This window comes from Pituophis catenifer, unplaced genomic scaffold, assembly GCF_029215685.1.
Source record: "Pituophis catenifer annectens isolate HBS135680 unplaced genomic scaffold, rPitCat1.0.hap2 SCAF_2, whole genome shotgun sequence".
NCBI lineage: Eukaryota > Metazoa > Chordata > Lepidosauria > Squamata > Colubridae > Pituophis > Pituophis catenifer.
The window spans coordinates 51100676-51125446 of record NW_027256882.1 but is presented as its reverse complement, the minus strand read 5'-3'; the positions used below and the strand labels follow the sequence as shown (position 1 = coordinate 51125446).

The 24771-nt window shown below is 41.6% G+C and overlaps 1 protein-coding gene across 1 annotated transcript in view; it reads left to right on the top strand.

The window, feature by feature from the left end:
• The first annotated feature begins 3034 nt into the window (after nucleotides 1–3034).
• The window catches only part of ADAMTS9 (ADAM metallopeptidase with thrombospondin type 1 motif 9), a 163401-nt gene continuing 141664 nt past the window's right edge, over nucleotides 3035–24771 (top strand). Inside the window, exons 1-3 of the mRNA XM_070934351.1 lie at nucleotides 3035–3180; nucleotides 4319–4731; nucleotides 8743–8905. Of these exons, the coding sequence (XP_070790452.1) occupies nucleotides 3063–3180; nucleotides 4319–4731; nucleotides 8743–8905 (694 nt within the window). The 5' untranslated portion in view covers nucleotides 3035–3062. The remainder of the gene's footprint in view (nucleotides 3181–4318; nucleotides 4732–8742; nucleotides 8906–24771) is intronic.

Genomic DNA, 24771 nt, shown 5'->3' with positions numbered 1-24771 from the left:
GTCCAAGAATTTTATAAGATATATCAACAAATTGCAGCTTCCTGCAATAACACCAGTGGAACTGCAAAAAACTGCGCTACTTGGAACATTGTACATCTTAAGAAGGTACTTGGTACTTGGTTGATACCTAGGACACTGGCAGCAACCCGTATCAATCATTAGCACCAGTCAGTGGTATTTGTGATGCATTTTTGAATGTTCAATTGACATGAGTTTCATATTTAATGAATAAATAATAACAATAAATTTATGAAATTCTGTATAATCCCATACCTTTCCCCACAGCTGAACTAAAGGGTTACCCTCTTGTTCTTTATAATAAAAAACTACCAGCATTAAATTTGCTTTCCTAATTGTCATCCCCCTGTGATAGCTCTATTGCTGTCGATCCCAGTCAGCTCAGGTGCCTCCAAGGTGATAGCTAACAATTATCAGATTTTCCATGTCTTCAGCTTACCCCTTGGGCAGCCGCAGGATAAAATGATAAATATTACTTTAACTCCAGTGCAGCTAAGGACAGCTTAAAGATGAGATGCATCATGAAACATACAAAAAAAGATGTTGTCCAGGCAAGTTTGCACCATGGTTATTTGCAAATGAAGCAAGTCCCGTACTTACTTCATTGTAACTTTAATGCAGCAGAGATGGATGTCATCATTTTAATGTTTACACTGCTGGTATTTATTTTATGGGAATTGTTATGGTTAACCAAGGACTGATCCTACTTACTGTGGCACAAAAACACCTTGGTAAGCAGTTTTACAAGAGCCGTGCTCCTGACATTGCTTCTGTCTCATCCCTAACCTACTGCAGAGAGACCCTGAATAGTCTTTAGTTCTTTTGCTATTACAGAGCTTTTTCCCTTCTTCTCCCAACACAAAACTTGCAGTACAGACAATTGATGTCTTGTTGAAATGCTGGCAGTGGTATATCAGGGACTGGGATCTGCCCAACTCCTACTGGCTATTGAAGTCATTCCTCCCCACCACGCCACTGGGCATAGGCCATTCTCTCTGGTCCTTAGGATTTAAGGGGGACTGGATGGCCACTTCTTCACTGGTATTGCCAGACTGCCTATGTAGAGGTATCTACATATGCCTAGGCCTAAATATCTTCTGCAAGACCAGATTGGCTTCTACTTATACAGCAGTCTTTCAAAAGAACAATTGAAAGAGGATATTAGTTCATTTTAACCAGAGATGTGTTGGTGGCTTTGTTCTACATTAGTACATTAAAAGTTTTTTTTTATAGTGCAGTTGAACATGTAAGCTGTTCTCATCCTGGCTTTATTATAATTTATTAGAAGGTGGAGTACAGCCATTCTTACGTTCTCTGAGTTGTATTGCTGATTGTGGCCTCCAACTTTATACGTATAACTACCTCACATTTCAAACAGTGAAGTTCACTTTTTTGTCTACATGAGGGTATCAGTTATCTAAAAAAATCAATCTTTGTCTGTGTCTGTATAACCTTGGTTTAGAGACCAATGTGGGTATAGGAGAGGCAGAGTGAATGCTATTTCTGATGTGCCTAGAAATACATTCCCAATTATTTTTCTAGACAACTGTGTTTACCTGCCCAATATATTCAGTTGCACTGATTCTGGCATGCTATATGGTCAGCCCTACATTTTTTTCCCCCTGAAAAGACAATATTGAATTCAATGAAGCCTACATCCAAATACAACATCCAAATAAAAAAAAAGGTAGCATCACTAAAAGTTACTACTTCTTTTCCCCAATAGTTCATGCTTAGATAAACCTGCAGAAAAAAACCACCCCAAGTTTAAATTACCCTGTCTAAAAGAACTCTAAAATAATACAAGTAAAAACTTCAAAAGGGGGAGGGGGAGTGTATTAAATTATTTCTTAAGAAAAGCACCGGCAGGGTTTTTTGTTTGTTTGTTTGTTTAAATGCCCCCTGGCTGGTGATCCATTTTTCTTTTTTATGTCTCTGAAAGAAAAAGGGGAAAAAGAAAGAGGGGTGGGTGGGAAACCCTGCACTTTCCAGAAAATATTACTAAGATGCTCGATGGTCCCGGGTTAATTTTTTAATCAAACGGGGAAGATAAATTGAGGCAAGCTTGGCCGATCAGCGCCTTAACCTTAAAGGGAGGTTCAGAGCCCAAACCAGGCGGGTTTCGGGAGGCAAAATCCTAACGGGGAAAAAGCGAAGGGGGCCCACCGCTACGACTCCTTTGGGGTGGGGTAGGGGAGGCAAAAAAAAAAAAGTGACGCGCTGCCCTTTCGGGCCGGCGCCTTCCCTGCCAAGGGTGCCCGGAAAGGGATTCCCCTCCTGGAGGAAGATTTTAAGAGGGAGAAGAAGAGACGCTGCGGCGGCTTGGCCTTGGCCTCCCCCGCCACCGAAGGCAGGCATGAACTTCCCAAGCCCCTCAAAAACTCCGCGGCCTCCGCGCCATCAAGCAGCAACCCCTCCGGCCGAGCGGCAAGCAAGAAGCCGGAGCGGTTGCCTTTCCCCACCTTCTCCCGCCTTTTGTCCCCTCCTTCCCGGGAGGCGGGAACTCTCGGATCCCGCCTCCTCGGGAATCCTAAGACTTTCCAAGGACCCTGAAGTGCGGCGGAGAAACGGGGGGGAGGAGGCGGAGGGCGAAGAAGGGGAGCCGCAGCTTAGTGGGGCTGATTTTTTTTTTTTCCCCTTCTCCTTCCCTCTCTCTCTCTCTCTCTCTCCTCCGTCCCCTCCACCCAGCCCCTCTCGCGAAAAGCACGATGCTGGTGTTTATCCTCTCCCGAGCCCGACTCCTTTTTCTCCTCTCGATCGACTGCCTCCAGGGCGGACAGTTCTCGCCACAGCCGAATCCCGAGAATCCCAATTAGATGAGCGCGATCCTCAAGTTTAATAAAAGTGAAGTCGGGGAAGGCGGTGTGGGGGGAGGAGGAGGAGGAGGAGGGGAGAAAAGATCTCGGGAGTTTTGACAATAAACCACCTCTCCTCCCCTCTTTCCGCCCCCCCCCTCCCCAAGCAACTAGAAGGGAGGACTTTCGCGGGGGGGTGCCAAGGGGGGTGGAAAGCTTGATCGCTGCAACGAAGCGGCACAAACCACCATGCAGCTGGTGTTATGGGCGGTAGGATTAAGCACGCTACTCCTGCAAGACTTCTTGAATAGAGCCGGCGCAGCAGCAGCAGCAGCAGCCAGAAAGCAAGGGAGGCATCTCCGACAAGGTAAGATGCTTGGCAGGACTGGAGAGAAAGTTGCAAGAGCAGCGCGCAAGAGTTGTCGGAAAGAGAGGCAGCGACTTTGGCGTTACTTTGTGTGAGGTCAGGTTGTGTTTCTTTTTTTTTCTTTCTTCCTTTTTTTTTTCTCCTCTCTCTCTCTCTCTCTCTCTCTCTCTCTCTCTCTCTCTCTCCCCCCCTCTAACATTGCCGCAGGGGAGGAAAAAAAACGGCAAAAGCTCTTAAAGTGGTGTTAAGCCCGTTGAAGTTCTCTCCAGTCGACCCAGCAGCTCCGCCTACCAATGTATGCTAATTTTATTCATGGTGGCTCTTTTCGTGCATGTCCTAGAAAGCACCGATCAGGGAAGTCACCAAGTGTCCTCTTGCCACCCCGAAAGGGGAGAGAGAGAGAGAGAGAGAGAGAGAGGAAAAAACCCACCCATTCACCATGCATAACTTGCAAACATATCTCTTTATCTCTCTCTTGACATTTTGGTCTTTTGCATTAAAGCTAATAAGGTTTTTTAATAAATAAATAAATAAATATTGCCAAAGGGCACAGTTTGAAACTCTTATTGGTGACAGTATTCTCTGAGTATGAGAAACTTCTTTTTTTTTTTCTTTTTTTTTAAAAAATACTTATTTCCTATATGATGAGTTTAGGGTATATTAATAGTGAACGACGATTGTATTTCCTACCTGTAATGCTGCAGCGGGGTTGTTTTGGAAGTAGTATTTGCAGGTCCTAACTGAGTTTTCCTTTTTAATTCTGCAAATGCTGCTGATGGTGTGTGCCAGTCGCAGTATTTAGCTTGGTTACATAAAGGCTAAAAAATGAATTCAGCATCCTTTGCTGCCACTTTCTAAGTTGCCAGCTTTTCACCTATGGGACGGTATGCAGACCGATCAACTTTGGGAATATTGGAGAACTGAGTTGGGGTGGTAAAAGGAACGGGTGTTTGATTTGGACGATAAAGTTTTAGAAGGGCTTTCTAATCGGTTCCAACAAGAATATTCCTTTGTGACTGGCTAAATTAATCTCCCTGTTGGACCAGCACTGTAAAAAGTATTGTTAAATAGTGTGCGCATGCGCGCGCACACCCACAACCCATATCCATTCATGGGCACCTATGTCAACTTTTCACAGCCAAACTGCTGGAGACGCTGAGAGAGTACGAGATTGTGATCCCGACCCGTGTGAATGAGCTTGGAGAGCCGTTGTCTACAAAGGTGCACTTTCAGAGAAAGAAACGAAGCCTTCATTCAGAAGCTGAGCCCTGGATCCTGGATGCTCCCTCTTCTCCCATTGCCTCCTCTTCTTTCAGTACCACCCAAGTGCATTATAGACTGCAAGCCTTCGGGCAGCACTTCGTTTTCAACCTTACGGCCCATTCGGGATTTATTGCCCCTCTTTTCACGGTCAGCTTCCTTGGACAACCCGAGGTTAACCAAACAAACTTTTACACCGAGGAGGAAAGTGATATTAAGCACTGTTTCTATAAAGGACATGTCAACACGGAGCCCCAACATACAGCAGTCATAAGCCTGTGCTCTGGGATGGTAAGTGTATAATCCTCTTGCTGAATCCAGGGTTTTGTTTACAGGATGCAAATCAACATCTTCTTAAGAAAAGACCTCAATTCCCAGCTTTGGATCTTGCTAGGAGAGTGGGAAGCACATCGTGTGTTTTTAAACCCCTTTTCTTTTTTTGTCTTCTCCACAGTTTTCTTGGTTTTGATTGCAACAAAACCTAAAAGCACAGCAAAACTTTCTTCAAAGTTGTGCTGATCAACACTACAACAGGGTGCCTTTCTTTTCCCGGTTTCTTGCCCCCCTGCCTAGCCACTTTCTTTCTTTTAGATTATAAATAACTTGTATCTAGTGGCAGGAAACTTAAGAAATCATTACTGGAGTATATGGCAAAACCTCAAGAATCAAAGGCTTTGCTTTTAAGGAGCTCTCAGTTTGATTGATGGGAGGGGGAGAAGACGGGAGGGAAGTCCTGGGAGGTGCCAGCAACATGCAGTAGTCATGAACCATTTCTATACTTTCTCTCTTAAGGGTCATCCCAGACAGGTAGTTTGGGAGCCTTGTTTTGTGCACTTGGCAACAGCTGTGTCCCTGAAGACTTTCAACATCTTAACATCAAGGAGACTCTGATGTTTGCCAGGGGAGTTAAAGCAAGGAGGTTGGGTTTTACCCCAGGTGGCTTTTGGGAAGAAGGAGCCCCTGAGTGGGTTGGTGAAGAGCATTTGAGTCTGAACTGCAAACAAGGGTGGCACTTGGAGGCCCGAGAGACATTTAAGGTGGAGGGAGGCAAACAGAAACTGCGTAATTGATTCCTTCTCCCTCACTCCCTCTAGGGACGAAAGTTTACTCCAGGCAGATTTGAGTGCCAATGCTAAGAGCCAGTCGCTCCCGTTTAATGGAATGGGATTTGAAAAAGGCAAGGAATTGTCAGCATGCATACATTTTGGACTGAGAGGAACCATTCCCACCACCCTTGGAACAGTGAAATGGTTTAGAAGTGAAGCAGTTGTGGGGGAGAGTAAAGGAGAGGATTCCAAAGCACCAAATCAGTAATTTGATTTTACTCCCGTTCCGCTTGAAAACTTATGCTCTTAGCAGCTCAAAGTTTGTTGTGGATTGGGGGTGGAGGGGGGGAGAGAATCATAGTTTGGTAGCTGTCTGCTCTGAGTGGTGAAGAAGTAGGGGTTTGGGTTCCTCTAATAGATTTTCTAATAGATTTTCAAGATCTGTTCTGCAAATATAATTGGGGTGGGGGGGGTGAGGGAGCTAGGCTCTTCTTTCCTTCTTCAGTATTCTAAAAAAAGGATGCAAGCAGCTGAGTTTAGCTATACTTACCAGCCAGGCCGAACAGTCCAGTGGCTGTGCCCTACATCAAACAGGAAGGGTCTGTAGGAATGGGGAGCCCCCATTCTCCACCACCACCCCCAAACCATCTTGACTTCCTCCAGTTTGTACCGTGGCGGTCACTTTCTGGGCTTGTTGTTATTGTGGGTGTTCTGATGTTTGGTGGGTGGGGCAGAGGAGAAGGAGGAGGGCCGATACCGCCCCAGCGTTCTCCCAAGGGAACCAACGGAGCTGGTGGGAGTATGTTTTTCCAGCCCTCCAGGCAAGGATTGCAAGCGGGGTTGAAGCTGAAGAGGAAAACAGTTCACACCCATTTCCTGGTAGATAAGGCACTGCAAGATTTGGCATTAGCTTTCATGGAAGATCAACCTTAAGGGAGGCCAGACTCTTTTATGGAGACTTAAGGTGGAAAGAAGAGAAGGCTGTCCAGAGATAGGTCCAAAATGAATTGTGGCAGATGGCAGGAGGAGCCCTCCCCCGAACTTGGAAGTAACCTCTGGAATGTGGGGGAGGTAAGACTCTGTTGTATAGCATCTGCCTTTAGTGTGGACAGTATGGCAGACAGTACCCTCTTCCATTTATAGAATGTTTAGACCCAATAGATCTTTTCAATTTTTTATTAGAGTAGGAGGAGCAGAATGTTTGTTTGTTTGTTTTAAAAAAAACAACTTACATTATTTTATCAAGGAAACTCGTGAAAGAAAAGAGCTATCTGTAAAATAAAATCTTCCCTTTCTCCCATAGTCTGTATTTTTTTGTTACATACAGTCCTGAACTTGTGTTTGTGAGATACTGGCCTAGTGAAAGATGCGAAGGGGTCAGTTACAGTTATACTGCCTCAGCTTGGTGTCTTCAAGTTAATTTTCACTTTATTTATTTTCCTCTTATATTATTTTTATAATTCAAGGTGGTGAACATATATCATACTCATTCCTCCTCCTATTTTCCCCATGGAGGTGGGTTGGGCTAAGAGATAATGAATGGCCCAATGCCACCCAACCTGCTTTCATGGGTAAGGCAGAACTAGAACTCACAGTCTCCTGGTTTCCCACCTGGTGCTTTAACCACTAGATCAAACTCCTTCCCAAGAAATTGGATGAGCAACTAATTTGGGAGGCAGGTTGAAGACAAGGCTGGCTGACTAAAAACATACTTCCTGGACAATGTCCCTTTTGGGTGTTGATTTTTTGTGGTTGCATCACGGTAGCATAGTAAGACTCCCAAAATTTAAAAAGATAAATTCATCAGATTCAGAATCTGATAGGAAGTCATGAAACTGGTTTATCTAGTATACCAGGCCTGTCAAACTGGCAGCCCGCGGGTAGGATACGGCCTGCGCAGGCCACACCCACCCTGGCTCTGCAAAGGCAAAAAAACGTCATCTTACGGCCCACGATGTGATCAGGTTTGACACCCCTGTAGTATACTATCTAAAACAGTTTAAAACTGTTTCATAAATTATGCCAACCATTCTCCAAATAGTACACTCCAGATTTGTTGCAGGGTATTGTGAGTCTACAACAACTTGCCACACCCAACTTACTTCAGCCAACGTGCCACAGCACGTATCCCACTATGGGATAACAGCACGTATCCCACTATGGGATAACTCTACAAGGCCAACTCGCCATGGGACAACTCACCGTAGGACAAGAGTTACACTAATATCAAAGAAGTAGTGGAATAGAATCATTAAAGAAAGGATGCCAAAGGAGGGAAAAAATGAAATGTGAATGACAAAAATTACAATAATTTTGTAATTACTTTAAATAGTTAAACTGAAAGGTTGAATTGTCCAGCAGTGAGTTGTTGCGTGGTGAATTGACCACAGTGAGTTGTCCTGCAGCGAGATAGCGAGTTGGCCATGGTAAGTTGGCCATGGCAAGTTGGCCATGGTGAGTTGGCCATGGTGAGTTGGCTGCGGCGTGTTCTCCCATTCTCCGGGATTGTGGCAGTGAACTGAAAGGCCTTATTGCTGTGCAAGCTGGCATTAAAAAACATTGTGTCTCCTTCAAATTGTGCTTGGTTGTGGTGACTTCATGGACAGAGCCATTGAGCTAACTTTCCAGCAGTACAAAAGTGGTTTGCCATTGCATTCTTCCAGTTGAGATCTTCAACTTCCCAGGCTGATATTATAGCTCTCTGGAAGTCTCCAGTGCAAGTACTAACCCAAGCCTGCACATCCAAAGGTGACCAACCAGTGCAACGTGTTTTAAGTAAAGGTCAACTCAGGTTGGCAACTGAGGGTACATTCAAGAAACCACAGCTAGACATGTTTTCTATTTGATTAGGCAAGTGTGAGAGCCTTCCTGAAGTAGCTATCAAATTATAATTTTGTTGTCATCCAAGGGGAAAATTATTACACGTATGGGAGCAATTATATCAACTCAAATGTACTTGATTTAATTTTCATGAGGAAGTAAAAGTAATTTTGTGGCTTCGCCCCTTTTTTGGGGGGGGGATGTAGCCTTTACCTTGGCCTCCAAAAAGAGCTGACATGCAGGAAGCTTAGGAATGATAAAACATATAAAGCAAAACCAGAAAAAAAAAAAAACACCCTTGTGGGTCTGAGAAACAGCTACAGTTCTCAGCAGAAGATTTATAAATCTCTATTAAACTTTGGTGGCTTTATTATTATTATTGTTTTAAGCACCGCTCCGTTGAAAGTTACATTATGTGTCTCTCATTCCTTCTCAGTTAGGCACATTTAGGTCTCACGATGGAGAATACTTTGTAGAGCCGCTCATATCACCTGATCAACAAGAATATGAAGAAGAACATAAAAAGCCCCATATTGTCTACCGGCACAGTGTATCACCAACATTCTCACCAAGAAACAAGCAGACTTGTGACATTTCAGGTACTTTCTGTTTATATTTTCTCAGGTCTTTGGTATGAACTGGTAAAGCAACTTATTAATAACTTACTTACTACACTACAATACTATTCTGTTCATGAGAACTAAGAGCCAACATGAAGAACTGATTGTATGGGGCGTTTCTTTACTCTAAACATAGTAAAGAAGAATGGATGCCAGTACTGAATAGAGCTCTCCTGGGGTGAACCTCAGTCGCTTTCATCTCTCATTATATGTGGCTTATATTCCTTTTATAGGTAGTCCTCAGCTTACGTTCACAATTGACGTCCAACGTTTATGTTGCTAAGTGAGACAGTTAAGTGAGTTTCATCCCATTTTATGACCTTTCTTGCCGCAGTTATTAAGTGAATCACTGCAGCTGTTAGGTTAGTAACATGGTTTTTAAGTGAATCTGGTTTCCCCATTGACTTTGCTTGTCAGAAGGTCACAAAAGATGATCACATGACCCCAGGACACTGCCACAGTCATAAGTATGAGCCAGTTGCTGAGCGTCCGAATTTTGATCATGTGACCATGGGGATGTTGCAACGGTCATAAGTGTAAAAAAAAGAGAGTAAAAAAGTAACTTTTTTCAGTGCTGTTGTAACTTCGAGTGATCACTAAATGAATGGTTGTAAGTCAAGGACTACCTATATTTCATTATGGTTGAATCTGGAAATGAACCCTTAGTCTCCTTCTATGAAAAATATAATATGGTGTTCACTTTATAATATCTCAAGAAGGAGAGGAAAACTTTCTCCAGTTGATTTGTAGCTACACCCCAGAATTCTGAGTTGATATAATTTTATTTCATGATTTATGCATTTATTTATTCAATTTCTATAAATTGATTGAGAACGTAGTCAAAACAGACAGAGAGAACTTTAGCTGCCATCCAGAGTTCCTTCCACCCTCTGTCCATCACCAAATGTGTCCTGCTTGAGTCTTCTTCTGGTGAGACCTTCCTGACAGTAGACATAAGGAACAATATCAGATTCCTTAGTGCTAAGAAACCGAACAAAGTTATCGGATTATGCAACTTAAAGTGATTGATTTCTTTATTCATTAGACTAAAATAAATTAAACAAAACAACGAAGGCTGCATCAGCTGTGTTTATCAGTTCAGATTAGAAGACTAATATGTAAGATTACTACTTATTGTATCAACCTGTAAAATAGCAAAAAAAAAATCCAGATGAAACATTTGGGTTCCAAGTTAATGTTGACCACTAAAACCACACCCTAGTTGTAATTGCATCTTGTTAATAAAATAGAAATAATATGTGATATGCATAATATGTGACTATGCATAGCAAGGTAAAATTCAAATGATGTGAGAGGAAGGGTGCAATCAGTGGTGGTAAATAGCATAATTTGACAGTATAGATGTCATGGCTTCTTGCATCATTCTGAGAAAAATAAAGATGAAGGCGTAGTAAGTGCTTACAAACACTAGACCTACATGTCCCTATAAATAATATTTAGAATGTATTTTTATAATCTTGATTTAAAACTAGTAAATAATAAACCACACTTTAAATTTGGTGAAAGTGCCTTACATGCTGTTTGGAGTAATTGCTACCTATAAAGTACAGTAATGGCCAAAATTGTGGAAACCTTTTGGGAACAGTGTATTTTTGAGGTTTGTTGGCTAGTAACACCACTTTTTTTTTTTTTTTTTTTGGAGTTTCAAGATAATCCTATTCCACTGCTGGAATGGTCTGGGAATAACCCAGACCTTAACCCAATTGAAAATCTATGGAGCCGACTAAAGAAAATTGTTACTCAGAAGCGACCCAGCAATAAAACCCAGTTAATAAAAGCAATCATTCAATCTTGGTTTCTCATTATAACAGCTGCAGATCTAAAAGATTTGGTTCACTCCATGGGAAGACGTTGTAAGGCCGTAATTCATGCTAAAGGTTACCCAACTAATTATTAACTGACATGGTGATAATTTTTGTATATCTCATTTTTTCTATGGTGATAATTTTTGTATATCTCATTTTTCTACGTGTTTCACTTTTCTTCTTTATAATGTAACTGCTATTCTAATAGCAAATCCTTCATAAAAGTTATTGCATTACATTTTTGATTAAGTTATCTTTCCATTGATATATAATTTTATGGTACTACTCCCCCCAAAAAGTGGGGGGAGTTAGCTAGTTTTAGAAAATAAACCTTTTTCCCAAAAGGTTTCCACAATTTTGGCCACTACTGTATATAGTTCATTTCCTTGTGTTGGAGAGAGGTGAGCAGGATTTTATGGCAGCCATAAACGTTGAACTCCAGAGCTTCTGTTCCATATTTCGTATTCTAAGCAACCGTACTGGCATTCAGCATATAAGGATATATAGAAAACGATGGAGATTTGGAATAGGATTTAGTCTGGAAGAGGTGCTTTGGAACATGAGCACAGCACCTGCCAGTTGATTCATTAAAGGAGGTTTGATTGTTTCCAGGATTGTGCAGCTTCTGGAAGTGGATATGACTGCTTTAATGAGTCACAGACTGGATGGCATCCGCATTTCTGCACGTTCTGAAGCCCATGTTTCAAATCAAATCTGAAGGATTGGGCAGCCATAGGTATTGAGCTGTACGGATAATAGATAATACCTAATCAGCCTTTCCCAAGTAGGCATTTTCCAGGCTAAAACATATGAAGAACGGTTGCAGGAACTGGGTATACAATAATAAAATAAAATAATAACTTTATTGTCATTGTACGTGTATACACGGTATACCCATACAACAAAATTCACTTAACACCCAAAGACCAGGTCCAACACACATAATAATCCCCAAGCATACTCCCACCCACCACAATTCCGTACCCCTAACCACCCAAACATCCACACAACAGACCAAGTAATGCTGTTCAACAGCTCACTGATGGTGGCCCTTTAGTTCATTGTTGAGTGCAATTATAGCTCTGGAATAAAAACTATTCAGAAGGACTAGGGGAGACATGATAGCAGTGTTCCGATAACTCAGGGGCTGCCACAAAGAAGTGGGAGTCAAGCTATTCTCCAAAGCACCTGAGGGCAGGACAAGAAGCAATGGGTAAAAGCTAATCAAGGAGAGAAGCAACTTAGAACTAAGGAGAAATTTCCTGACAGTGAGAACAATTAATCAGTGGAACAACTTGCCTCCAGAAGTTGTGAATGCTCCAACACTGGAAGTTTTTAAGAAGATGTTGGATAACCATTTGTCTGAAGTGGTGTAGGGTTTCTAGTTCAACCTCCTAAGTAGGGGGTTGGACTAGAAGACCTCCAAGGTCCCTTCTAACTCTGTTATTCTAATAAATTCTAAATATGAATGCAACCAGGAACCACCATGCAGAGATGTGACCATTTCGTCCTATTAGATCATGTAAGAGGACAGAGCGTACAGGAGAGAGAATGGTACCTCTCACAAGGCTTTTATTGTTCTTCCGAAGGTTGCTGCTGGACTATGCCATTCTGGTTTCTCTCTTCCAGCTGAATCTGCTCCCTTCTTTGAGATCAGATACAGGAGATTCAGAACAGTTGGAAAGAAACACGGAATCTGGCACAATTCATCAGCAACCCTTGGAAGATTGAAGCAACAGATCCCAGACCTCAACAAGGCAAAGGTAGTTGGAAGGAACACGGCAAACTGTTTGGAAATTTTTCTTCTCTTGTCTTTCTTTTCACCCCCTTTCAAGTCTTTCATTGTCACTTTGAGTAGAGAGAGAGAGAGGGAGATTAGGGCCAACTTTCTTTCTTTCTTTCTTTTTTTAAATGGAATTGCTTGATTTCAGTGGTGGAATTCAAATTTTTTTACTACCGGTTCTGTGGGCGTGGCTTGGTGGGCGTGGTGTGGCTTGGTGGGCGTGGCAGGGGAAGGATAGTGCAAAATCCCCATTCCCTCTCCACTCCTTGGGGAAGGATATTGCAAAATCTCCATTCCCACCCCACTCTGGGGCCAGCCAGAGGTGGTATTTGCCAGTTCTCCGAACTACTTAAAATTTCCGCTACCGGTTCTCTAGAACCTGTCAGAACCTGCTGAATAGCACCCCTGTTTGATTGAATATTTACTTGGAGAACATCAAAAGTTGTTTGCTTCTCGAGAAGAACCAGGTTTCATTATTCAGTTTCTCAATCATCGTCAGAGGGGAGACTACTGTGCTGGTAACTGTTGGCCTGGGAGGCACAGTACATACAGACCATGAGATCCTCTTCTTTGAGCTTTCTGTCGGAGAGTGTCTTGCTCCAAAAGCACAGGGCAGTGGGGAGGAGCAGTGGCTTTTGTCAGCTTCATCACTGTGACTTGCTTGCTGATGTCCTTTTGTGTAGGGTGACTTCATCAGTCACAGATGCCAGCCAACCTGAGACAAAGAAATAATCTCATTCTCACTTGGAAGCTTCCAGGAAGACACTTCATGTTTACAGCAGCCCCTGAACAAGCTATGTTTTGCACGCGCCTTCTTATCAGCAAAGGTTGATTAATTAATGGAAACTAATCAAGGAGAGAAGCAACCTAGAACTAAGAAGAAATTTCCTGACAGTTAGAACAATTAATCTGTGGAACAGTTTGCCCCTGGAAGTTTTTAAGAAGAGATTGAACAAGCATTTGTCTTAAATGGTATAGGGTTTCTTGCCTAAGTAGGGGGTTGGACTTGAACATCTCCAAGGTCCCTTCCAACTCTGTTATTTTATTATTTTATTATTTTATTATTCTAACTAAAAAAGAGCATTTCAAATGAAGAAATACCTTAAAGACTCATTCATAATAGTTCAGCTAAAATATTGTTGGCCAAGTGCTGAATGTAGGTTCATGAGAAATAAAAGGTTTCTCAGATACTATTAGCTTTTAAATATTTCCTAAATGTAAAAATAATTTATGTGGTCATTTCCTAAATTTTACTTGGGGGTCTTCTAAGGAAGACATTACACTAGTTCTCTTCCTTTATCCTGTATTTCCTGGGGGATGACAAAAAATACTGACTTTTTCTAAATGGTATTCTGAGAGTTTTTCTACTTATCTTTTACAGTTCAAAATAGGTTATAAAAATCGCTAATGGGAAACCTGCCTCACATGAGGGGGAAAAAATACTCTAGAATTAGATATAAATTCTCCATCACATTTAAGAGCAGGAAAATTGAGTAGATGCTTATTTCAGCAGATGGGAAACTATCCAACAATTTCTCAAGGGCAGAACTGCACTGAGTGATACTGTTACTGGAGAGGTTCCCACCTTATGTCTTTCCTTGTGTTTTAATTGAAGTGTGGGTAGCTTGGCAGGCTACAGACCACTGGAAGGTTGACTGTATAGTGCCAAGAAGGACATTCATATTCTTCGTCCATGTTGTAATTGAATAGGTTCAAAAATACCACACATTACCAACCAGGATCTCTCTACCCTCTTCACTATTGAAAGAATTGCTAAAACAAAACCTCTTTCCTCAGACAGAGTAAGAGTTGGTAGAGAAAATGCAGCCCATGCCTAAAACTGTCTAGGACAAAATTGACTATCAAAATGTGCTAAATTTACTATCTATTTACATCTATATCTACATCTACATCTTCATCTACAGCGCACTTACACATATATGTACATTGTACATATGTATTTTGTTTATTTGTTTATTAAATTTCTACATTGCCCATCTCACCTATGTGATGTAAGTGGTTTACTCTAACATAATAAAACAATATAAACACATTAATAAAAATATAGATTAAAAAGGGAGTTAGGAACAAAGTTAAAACGTATAAGGTGATAGTGGAATTGAAAGATTTTTTTTTTTAAATGCTAATAATTGACAAACAGTGGGTGTAGCTTCAAGTTGCCAGCCATCCTCAAGATTGCATCTTATTCTTAGATATCCACGCTAATTGGCAGAGCCCGATCTTTATATTTTTCTGGAAAATCAGAAAGGTGGGGGCTCACCTCATCCCCAGAGGATGTATCCATCTCCTACCAGTAGTTGGAAAGGACTGGACTAAAAGCCCTGAGGCACTGCTCATAGTAGAACAAGAGCAGACACTAAGCACCAAGTCCATAGTAGCAAGAATCTAGCAACTAGATAGGACCCAAAGGGCAGATAATGCAGATCATCAGGAAGAAAGAATATGAGAAGCTGGAGAAGTACCAGGGGCTCAAAGATTAATTAGGATGTGGAAAATTAAAGGTCAGAGTGGTTCCAGTGGTGGTAGGAACTCTTGGGCTGGGAATCCTAAACTGGGCAAGAGGCTCAAACAGTTCCCAGGAACAGCATTAGAGCTCTCTGTCCAGAAGAGTGAAGTGCTAGGAAAAATGAAGATACTGCTCAGAAGACTCAAAACTCCCAGGCCTTTGGTAGAAGATCCAAGTTTGAGGAAGACCCAGACCACCCATAGGGAATTTTTTATGTAGTGCTTCACAGCCCTCTCTAAGCGGTTTACAGAGTCAGCCTATTGCCCCCAACAATCTAGGTCCCCATTTTACTGACCTCGGAAGGATGGAAGGCTGAGTCAACCTTGAGCCAGTCAGGATCGAACTCCTGGCAGAGTTAGCCTGTAGTTAGCCTGTAATACTGCATTCTAACCACTGCGCCACTACAACTCTTAATTCTGATTAAATTCTGATTTTATCAAATTAATTTTGATTAAAATAGTAGAAAAGTGAGAAATGCGCCGCAGCTCTGTGCAGAGGACGGAATGTTCAGACCGGACTTCTGTTCTCGCGCAGGTCATGGAAAATTAACGGGCATAGGAAAGTTTATTGTACTTTGTTGATTTAGAGACAGTGTATAATAAAGCGAATAGCCTTGAATTATGGGATGTTTTCTGCAAATACAGAATTGATGATTCTTTGCTGAATGTAAGACGGGCATAAAGCAAACAGAAGAATAAATAGGGCCTCGAATAGTTCAACACTAAGGATGCTGTTAATTGTTTAAAATATTTATGGGTGGGAATACAGAAATTCTAAGACGTGCCTACGCTAGTAGAAAGGTAGTGGATATGGTGTGGTCTATTGTGAAAAATGCATTTTTTTCAAAAGGAGCTGAATGGCTACATACAATATAACAACATGCTTTGGCTCACTGTGTTATGTGTTATAGTTGAGAATGCCAGGAGGAATATAAAAGTAAGCTGGAATGCAGTCGGAATGGGGAAAAGACAGAAATGAATGGACGCTGAATGAATGTAGATTGAATACACAAATGAGAAACCAACACGAATGAAGAACATTGTGGTGGCTTGATCAAACAGAATGAATGAAGACCAGAAGATGAAGAAACAGTGAAGAGAGGAGGGTGGAGAGGAAGGGACAGACTGAGGAAGGTGGAGAGGAAGGGACGGGAAGAGTGAAGAGTGGAGAGGAAGGGACAGACTGAGAAAGTTAAGGTTATGTGAAGCTGAGATCCTCAGAAAGGGAGTGAAAAGTTTAAAGGTGATAAATGAACAGGTGTATGGATGAGGTGTTGCACAGGTGGATTGTAAGGATAGGTATAGAGAGGTATAAGCAGTGGTGTTTTAACTATGTTCCGTTTCTTTTGCTTATCTCATTTTTTCTTTGCTATTCTTCATTCCTTTACTGGAATAAATACAGGTCAACCTCAACTTAAGACCACAATTGAGCCCAAAATTTCTGTTGCTAAGCGAGACAGTTATTCAATGAGTTTTGACCTGTTTTTGCCACGGGGTTAAGTGAATTGCTGCAGCTGTTAAATTAGTTACACGGTTGTTAAGTGAATCTGGTTTCCCTATTGACTTTGCTTGCCAGAGGGTCACAAAAGGGGATCACATGACCCCGGAACAGGGAGTCAAGCTATTTTCCAAAGCACCTGAGGGCAGGACAAGAAGCAATGGGTGGAAATTAATCAAGGAGAGAAGCAACCTAGAACTAAGAAGAAATTTCCTGACAGTTAGAACAGTTAACCAGTGGAACAACTTGCCTCCAGAAGTTGTGAACGCTCCAACACTGGAAGTTTTTAAGAAGAGATTGGACAACAATTTGTCCGAAATGGTATAGGGTTTCCTGCCTAAGTAGCGGGTTGGACTTGAAGATCTCCAAGGTCCCTTCCAACTCTGTTATTCTATTATTCTAACTAAAGAAGAAGATTGCAAATGAAGAAATACCTTAAAGACTCATTCATAATAGTTCAGCTAAAATATTGTTGGCCAAGAGCTGACCTCCAAGGTCCCTTCCAACTCCCTTATTCTGTTCTGTTCTGTTCTGTTCTGTTCTGTTCTGTTCTGTTCTGTTCTATTCTATTCTATTCTATTCTATTCTATTCTATTCTATTCTATTCTATTCTACACTGTACCCGTCATAAATAAGAACCAATTGCCAAGTGTCAGATTTTTGATCACATGACCATGAGGATGCTGCAGTTGTCGTAAGTGTGAAAAATGGTCGTAAGTCACTTTTTTTCAGTGCCATGGAAACTTCAAACGGTCACTAAAGGAACTGTTGTAAGTCAAGGACTACCTGTATTGGTTAACCCAAGAAAGAAATGTTCAGATCAAGAATGTACAGTATGCGGATTCCAAAGTCAGGTCAGGTATAGGGAAACGGAAAGAGGATAGGTTTTAAAATGGAAGGGAGCATAATTTGTGTCGATCCCCGTTCCTTTTTAAGCTGAGAAAGTAAATCTTACCTGATGAATTTCCCGTGACTCACAGATAACTTTTGGTGCTATTTCGAAGTCACATTTCCACCCATCAGAGCAGGGGCTCCTTCCTGCCTCCCTCCCCACTTTCCTCTTGTGTCCCATTTGGCTTAATAGAACACTTCCTGTTTCCAGGTCAAGTCCTCAGAGGGTCTAGGTGTGTCACACGGCAATGACAGGAAAAAATGGGTAACAAGAACATAGAGAGAACAGATGGGAAACACACGGTGTATCTTGCCTGTATCACATCAGGATGTGAGTGATCTCTCGCCTTCAGGTTCCTATCAATCAAAGGGATGTGCGTGTCTCAACTGAGCACCAGAGAACTAGCCTGGTGTGGGAACTTCATGTGGTCACAGAGCTTTCCATTGATCGCAGGATTTCAGCCCACAAGATTAAATAGCACACTGTATATGCAAGACAATGCAATTCATAAGTGCAGGGGAATTTTCCCTCCATTGAAAGGACAGTCAGTTTTAGCCTTTAATTATCCCATATAGCTCTCTGGTGGGAGTCAAGTTCAGTCAGTATCCTTTGCCACCCCAGTCTGGAGAAATTTGGGCATTGGCTGTAGGTGCTTCTGGCAGCCAAACATATATTTTGTGATTGAACTACTGTTGTTAGTATGCACATAGTAGTTCTTGGAATTTAAATCTTGTTTTGACTGTAATAGATCAATCTGAATTGCCAACTACAAAAGATGCAGTTGACGTTTCTGTTCTTTTTAAAGTTCATCACGCCTGCAGCCTTGGAGCTTGTCAACAATAAATATTGCACACTGGTAATTCTGATGTGTTAAGATCTGGTTGCAACGGCGCAGAACTGAATGTAGCTACCAGTGGAGTCTTCTAGTCATAAGCTCAAATCGGTGCCAATTGTAATTCTTTATGCCAGCATCCCTGTTGAGTGGGTCTTTCAGATCTGAGCTTCAAATAACTCTGATCTAAACATTTCCAGTTATTGTAGGGAGGGGAAGTGAAGGGGACAGCCAAGAGAAGGAGGGGATTGGGAACTTAAAAATAACTTTAATAAAGAAAGGAAATTTCTCATAGCAGATTTTAGGAGCTGAGTCTTTCTTGAGTTGTTGAGGTAGGATACTGAGGGGGGAATTAAGATTTGCTTAATGATAAAGAAAGGGAGACTAGTTAAAAGGTCAAGAATTAAGGTTTTATTGCTAGAGATAGAGTAATATCAAGTCATAGCACTATGAAACACAGGATGTTCATTTCATATCCTCTTATAGTCTAGTTTAATAGTTCCTCACATATTTTCCTACAGGATATACCAGAAGATGGCTTCAATCAATCAATCACGCTTAAAGGAAACTCTTTGAATTCACGGGTCAGGTTATCATAGATAACAGATTCCATTGAATTCTGTGGTTTTACTCTAAACCTGATTTCTCCATGGACCTTCTTAATTATTTGCAAAATTAGTACTAATGGAATTTATTTTTCCCTGTCTCCCCGAAAATAAGAGCCAACCGGAAAATAAGCCCTAGCATGATTTGTCAGGATGCTCGTAATATAAGCCATACCACAGAAAAAAGGCCCAGTTAAGATTGTCAGCCAGATAGACGCATTTAGTACTGTATTTCCCCAAAAATAAGACCTAACCAAAAATAAGCCGTAATGTGTGTTTTGGAACAAAAAATATAAGACCTGGTCTTATTTTCTGGGAAACATGGTAGAGTTGGCTGTTAGAGTATATCTCTACCTTTCTGGTTTCTGTTGTCATGATTCTATTGCTTCTCAGAATAACAAGACATCCAAATGAGTTAGTACTGAGTTAGATTTATGACCATCACATTTTATAACCACCATAGGCAGGCTCTATTACTGTTGTATGTCAAGGACTATCTTCAGCAGTTTTGGGGCTTAGCTTCTGCTTGCTGTGGTTGTATAGAGAATGATATGGGCAACATTCATGGAATATAAATGTATCAGAACATTGGAATATTGACTGGGGAATTCTGGGGATTGAGTCCACACATCTTAAAGATATCAAGGTTGGGAATCACCGCTCTAGATGGTCAGGTGGCTAGGATCAAGTATGTTAAAGCGTATGGTTTGTTTGCTTGTGGCTTGTATTATAATATGGCTCAGTCATCAGAGAAAGGCTCATATAGGTCTTTGTTTCTGTGGAAACTTAAAGATCTCCTGCACTTGTTTCAGAAGCGCGGAAGCACTTCCAAGTTGAAAGGATTAGCCAATGACATCACCCAGGGGATGCCCAGTTGGAGCCTTTCATGTCCCTGGCTGGAGCTGGAGCAAAGGACGAAAGCTCATCCCATTCCATGGCAGCACTCAGGGTCTTGAACGTGGGCTTGCTAATCTCCAAATCACGCAAGCCATTGTGCTCCTAAAGATCTGATTCTCTAGTGTAGAGAATTGTATCACTTCCTTTTCCTGAGACATGATCATGTCCCTGAGCTTTTGTGGGAGAATGGTTCAGGAATGCTCCACATCCTGTAACTTCTACAACTTGTGCACAACAACAGGACTTTGCATTGTGAAGCAGCTGGCTACAAAAATGGCAAAATTCATGTTTATTGTTTTTAATTAAATATACTTCGATTTAAGGATGATCTGATGTGTCCGGATACACCGGGGCTATATTTTCCAAACTGAATTCCAATCCAGTTTACTACACTAGCCAGTAGCCAATTCTAGGAGTGAAATCCTAGGAAAGTATAGGGAGAAGGGTTTGTAAGGAAGGTCTCAGAGAAGAAGTATTTCTATTAGAAGTTGAAAAAATTAATAAGCAAGGGTGGTGTCATCATACCTTTTTTTCTGCTTCATAATATTTTATAGTTCTATTATCAGTAAATTTATGCACACAGTCTAATGGCACATTGGTAAGAACACTGGGGGATAATAAACTGTACAAGGGGATGATAGAATTACAGATTCTACCTCAACTTATCACAGTTCATTTAGGGACCGTTCGAAGTTACAACAACACTGAAAAAAGTGACTTAACAACCGTTTTTTGCCTTGTGACCATTTCAGCATCCCCATGATCACATGATCAAAATTCGGATGCCCTGGCAACTGCTACCTATTTATGACAGTTGCAGTTTCCAGGGGTCACACGCTCACCTTTTGTGACTCTCTGACAAGCAAAGTCAATGGGGAAGCCAGATTCACTTAACTGCGGTGTTGCTAACTTAACGGCTGCGGTGATTCACTTAATAACTGCGGGAAACAGTGGTGGGTTCCTCCCAATTCCGCTGAGCCGGTAGCGGTGACGATATGATGTCACCGAACCGGTTCTGCCCCCCCCTGCCCCCCCACATTATTCTTACCCTTTATTTGGCCCCATTCCCAATCTATTGCTGCCTCCTGAGTCCCAGCTGATGGCTAGAGGGAAAAAAGCTATTTAAACTCTTGCTGCGGGGCTTCAAAGGGCTGCCCTACAGCTGATCAGTGTTAAAAGAGAACAAACGAGTAGACCAGTGTCTGCAAAAATACATGAGTAGATCAGTGCCTGCAAAAATAAATGGGTAGACCAGTGCCTGCAAACATAAATGGGTAGATCTGTACAGCTCTGCAAGCAGTTAAAAGCCTGGTAGACCAGTACCTCTGCTAAATCCTAAATAATTGTCACATGACCATCAAGCCACGCCCACAAAATAAGCCATGCCCACAGAACCGGTAGTAAAAAATTTTAGAACCCACCCCTGGTGGGAAGGTTGTAAAATGGGGCAAAATTCCCTTAGCAACTGACTTGCTTAGCAAGAGTAATCCTGGGCTGAATGGTGGTTGTAAGTCTGTATACCAGTGAATGATTGAATGTTACTTTATTTTATTTCTGTAAAACTAGGAATGCAATCCTATATGCAACAGTTTAGGAGTAAGTTGCATTGTACATAGTGAGCCTTATCTCCAACTAAACACGGATTGGATCACACAATTGCAGTTTCCTTCAATTTTTCACTGCTAGATTTATTTCATTTTATTTTCTCCCTACCTGTGGGCCTCTACACAGTCTTTCTTTCCTTCTCCCTACGTAGTACATTGAGGAAGTGTCCTTTTTAACGAGCTGTTTCTGGTCCTTTCTTCTTCAGCTTCCTGAATGATTTTCAACTTGGGGTTTGGCCTTTCCTTGCTTGGCTTCCTTTGTTTTGTTCTTGGTTTCACCTTTATATTTTTCAAACGTGTCATACAAGTGGCCTCCTCTTCCCTGCACAACATTTTCCTGTTGACCTTTCTTTGGTCTTCAAGGGCGGTTAGGGAGAGCCGAGTCTGCTTTGGTCTCTGCAGCGTCTGATAAGGTGATTTCTCATATATTAAGGAACAAGATTGAAAGCCGAGTCCCGGTATGCCTGGTGTGGCTGCTTGCACGCCTCGGCCCTTTGCAGAGGCCAGGGATTCCTGATCGAGGTGAAATGTTCACCCGAGGCCCAGAGCTCTAGTGACCCCGCATTACTCATCTCATTTGTGAGTAGGGAAGCGATCAGATTTCCCTTTTCTTGAGAAGAGCCAAAAGGGGATTACAATCGGGGGAGAAAAGGCCTTCTGCCGATTCCTGCAGTGGTAGCAGAGTTGTTCTTAGCATGGGGCCAGTTTCTGGGACCCTACGGGGGACCTGACGCCAACATCTTTCTTCCCCCTTTCAACAGTGACTGGTCAGGTGAAGTGTGGGTGACAGAAGTGTTAAAGGCTTTTTGTCTGAGGTCCTTTGTCCCCTCGCTTCAATGCACACCACAACTCTTTGAAGCTTAAATGCATGAAGAAATCACCTCATACTTGATCTCTCTCCCTCTCTCTCTCTCTCTCCTACGTGAAGTATAAATCAGATTCTTATATACTTGCATCAGATGTGGTTTGACTAATTTAGATCTATATACACAGAGAGATGACTTATGCACATTGCTTTCCTTCTAAAAGGTAAACAGCATGCAGGATTGTGATAAACAATACCGAAACAAAGCTAAATTGAATGTCAAACCATGGGCAAGAATAGGGTGGGCAATCTTTTATAGACAGGAGTTTTACAATACTTGTGGGCAGTCCCTGAGCTCAAGCCAGTCATTACTGTCTTTCCTTTGTTGTTGTTAGTTGTGAAGTCATGTCCGACCCATCGCGTTCGACCCATGTCCGACCCATGGACAATGTTCCTCCAGGCCTTCCTGTCCTCTGGAGTCCATCCTCTGGAGTCCATTTAAGCTCACGCCGACTGCTTCAGTAACTCCAACCAGCCACCTTGTTCTCCGTCGTCCCCTTTTTCTTTTGCCCTCAATCTTTTCCAGTCTCTTTCCTTACTCCTTGCCATAGATAGTGTCTATGTACTTAAAAGTCTATCTTTCTCTCCATATCATATGGCAGCATGTTGTCTGGGTCACAATTGTTGGGGAAGCGCCCGTTTGCAAAATTGCAAGCCTGTTTACATTTCACTTTCACAACTCTTTTGCAGCCTTTAAATGAATTGAGAATTTAAATGCTTCCCTATACATTTTTTATGATCCACTTGTTCGCTCACAGCTTCCCAACACAGAAAGCTTCCAGATTGTTGTTTTTTGTTAAATCAACAAACAAAGGAATACAGTATATGAAAATTGTGAGGGAGAGGGTATTGTACGCAGCCAATTTGTTTCATTTGTGCTTGAGTGTGGAGTGGCAGCTTCATGTCACTTCTAAACTGGTGGGGGGGGTTTCTTCCTCATCTGTTGACCAACTAGACTAAAAGATAAGCAGCCATTGCAAGATTAACAGAAATGAAGAATATTGTGGAGTGATTTCAAATTTTGCTTTTTGAGAGGTTGAAGTGTGTGGAAGTTTCTGCAGCAATAATATTGAGATCTGTTCCCAGCTTTGCACTCTCCGTTTTGGAGGTCATGTTGGGAATGAATGAATAGTTTTTGGTTCTCATACTTAGCTGTGCATTAAGCAATAGAAATGGGAGACTCTGTGTGTGACCCCATTAAGTCTGGGTTGAAATACATTAGCAGAATGAGCAATAGTTGAATTACTGTAGCCTGCATTACAGTATTGTATTATCTACCTGGAGTTTTGGGGAGAGCTGGAGGCAAGGTGAAGTAATGGCCATATGGAATAAGTTTCCACTATCTTTAATGTTAGCAGCTTTCATTAGCTGTAATCAAAAGGACCTTTGAAATAATGAAAACTCTCTATAATGGAAGCATTTAGAGATAAGCTGAAATGAATAGACATCTTTGTTGGTATGGATGTTTTAGGACTAGTTCTACCAGAAGTGAAGTAAGAGTTGGATTTCATAGTGGCATAAGCTCTCAGTCAATCAATAACATAAACATCACCTGTTTTCTTTATATTTTCTTTTCACAACATTTATGACGATAAGGATGTGATGATTCTAGACAATTTGAGTCAAGATTGAATTGGCACATGCTTAACTTGGTTAATAATAAGCATATGCTATTGTTCCTACATCGCAGATTTAAAAATAAAATTACAAAGATGTAATTACAAAAATTACAAAGGTAGTCCTTAATTTGCAACTATTCATTTAGTGACCATATGAAGTTACAACAGCACTGAAAAAAGTGACTTATGACCGTTTTCACAGTTATAACCCTTGCAGTTACGTGATCAAAATTCAAGCACTTGGGAACTTGGATGTATTTATAAATTGCACTGTAATCAGAGGTGGGTTTCAGCAGGTTCTGACCAGTTCTGGAGAACCGATAGTGGAAATTTTGAGTAGTTCGGAGAACCGGTCGTAAAAATTCTGACTGGCCCGGCCCCCATCTATTCTCTTCCTGGGACGGAGATAAAATTACCAGTGCATCTGTCCAAATTGGGAAGTTGAGCACCTCTCCCATGTGAGATTTGGTGGGAGGTAGGACATAAGATTATGGAATAGTCTGCTCCCAGGGATCTGGTAACACCCTCCCTGGTAGTGTTTAAAGCTAGCAGCAAAGACGGGATTATTCCATAAAATGTTTAATGTATAGCATTGCTGAAATATGAATTCTGAAGGAGATTTGATTACATTATGGTTTTAATTGTTTAAATGGTTTCATGAATAATCTGTAAATCATCAGGAGATTACATAGAATTAAAGGTAAAGGTTCCCCTCGCACATATGTGCTCATCTCCGTTTCAAAACGGAAGAGCCAGCGCTGTCCGAAGACGTCTCCGTGGTCATATGGCTGGCATGACTAAAAGCCAAAGGCGCACGGAACACTGTTACCTTCCCACCAAAGATGGTCCCTATTTTTTCTACTTGCATTTTTTACGTGCTTTCAAACTGTTAGGTTGG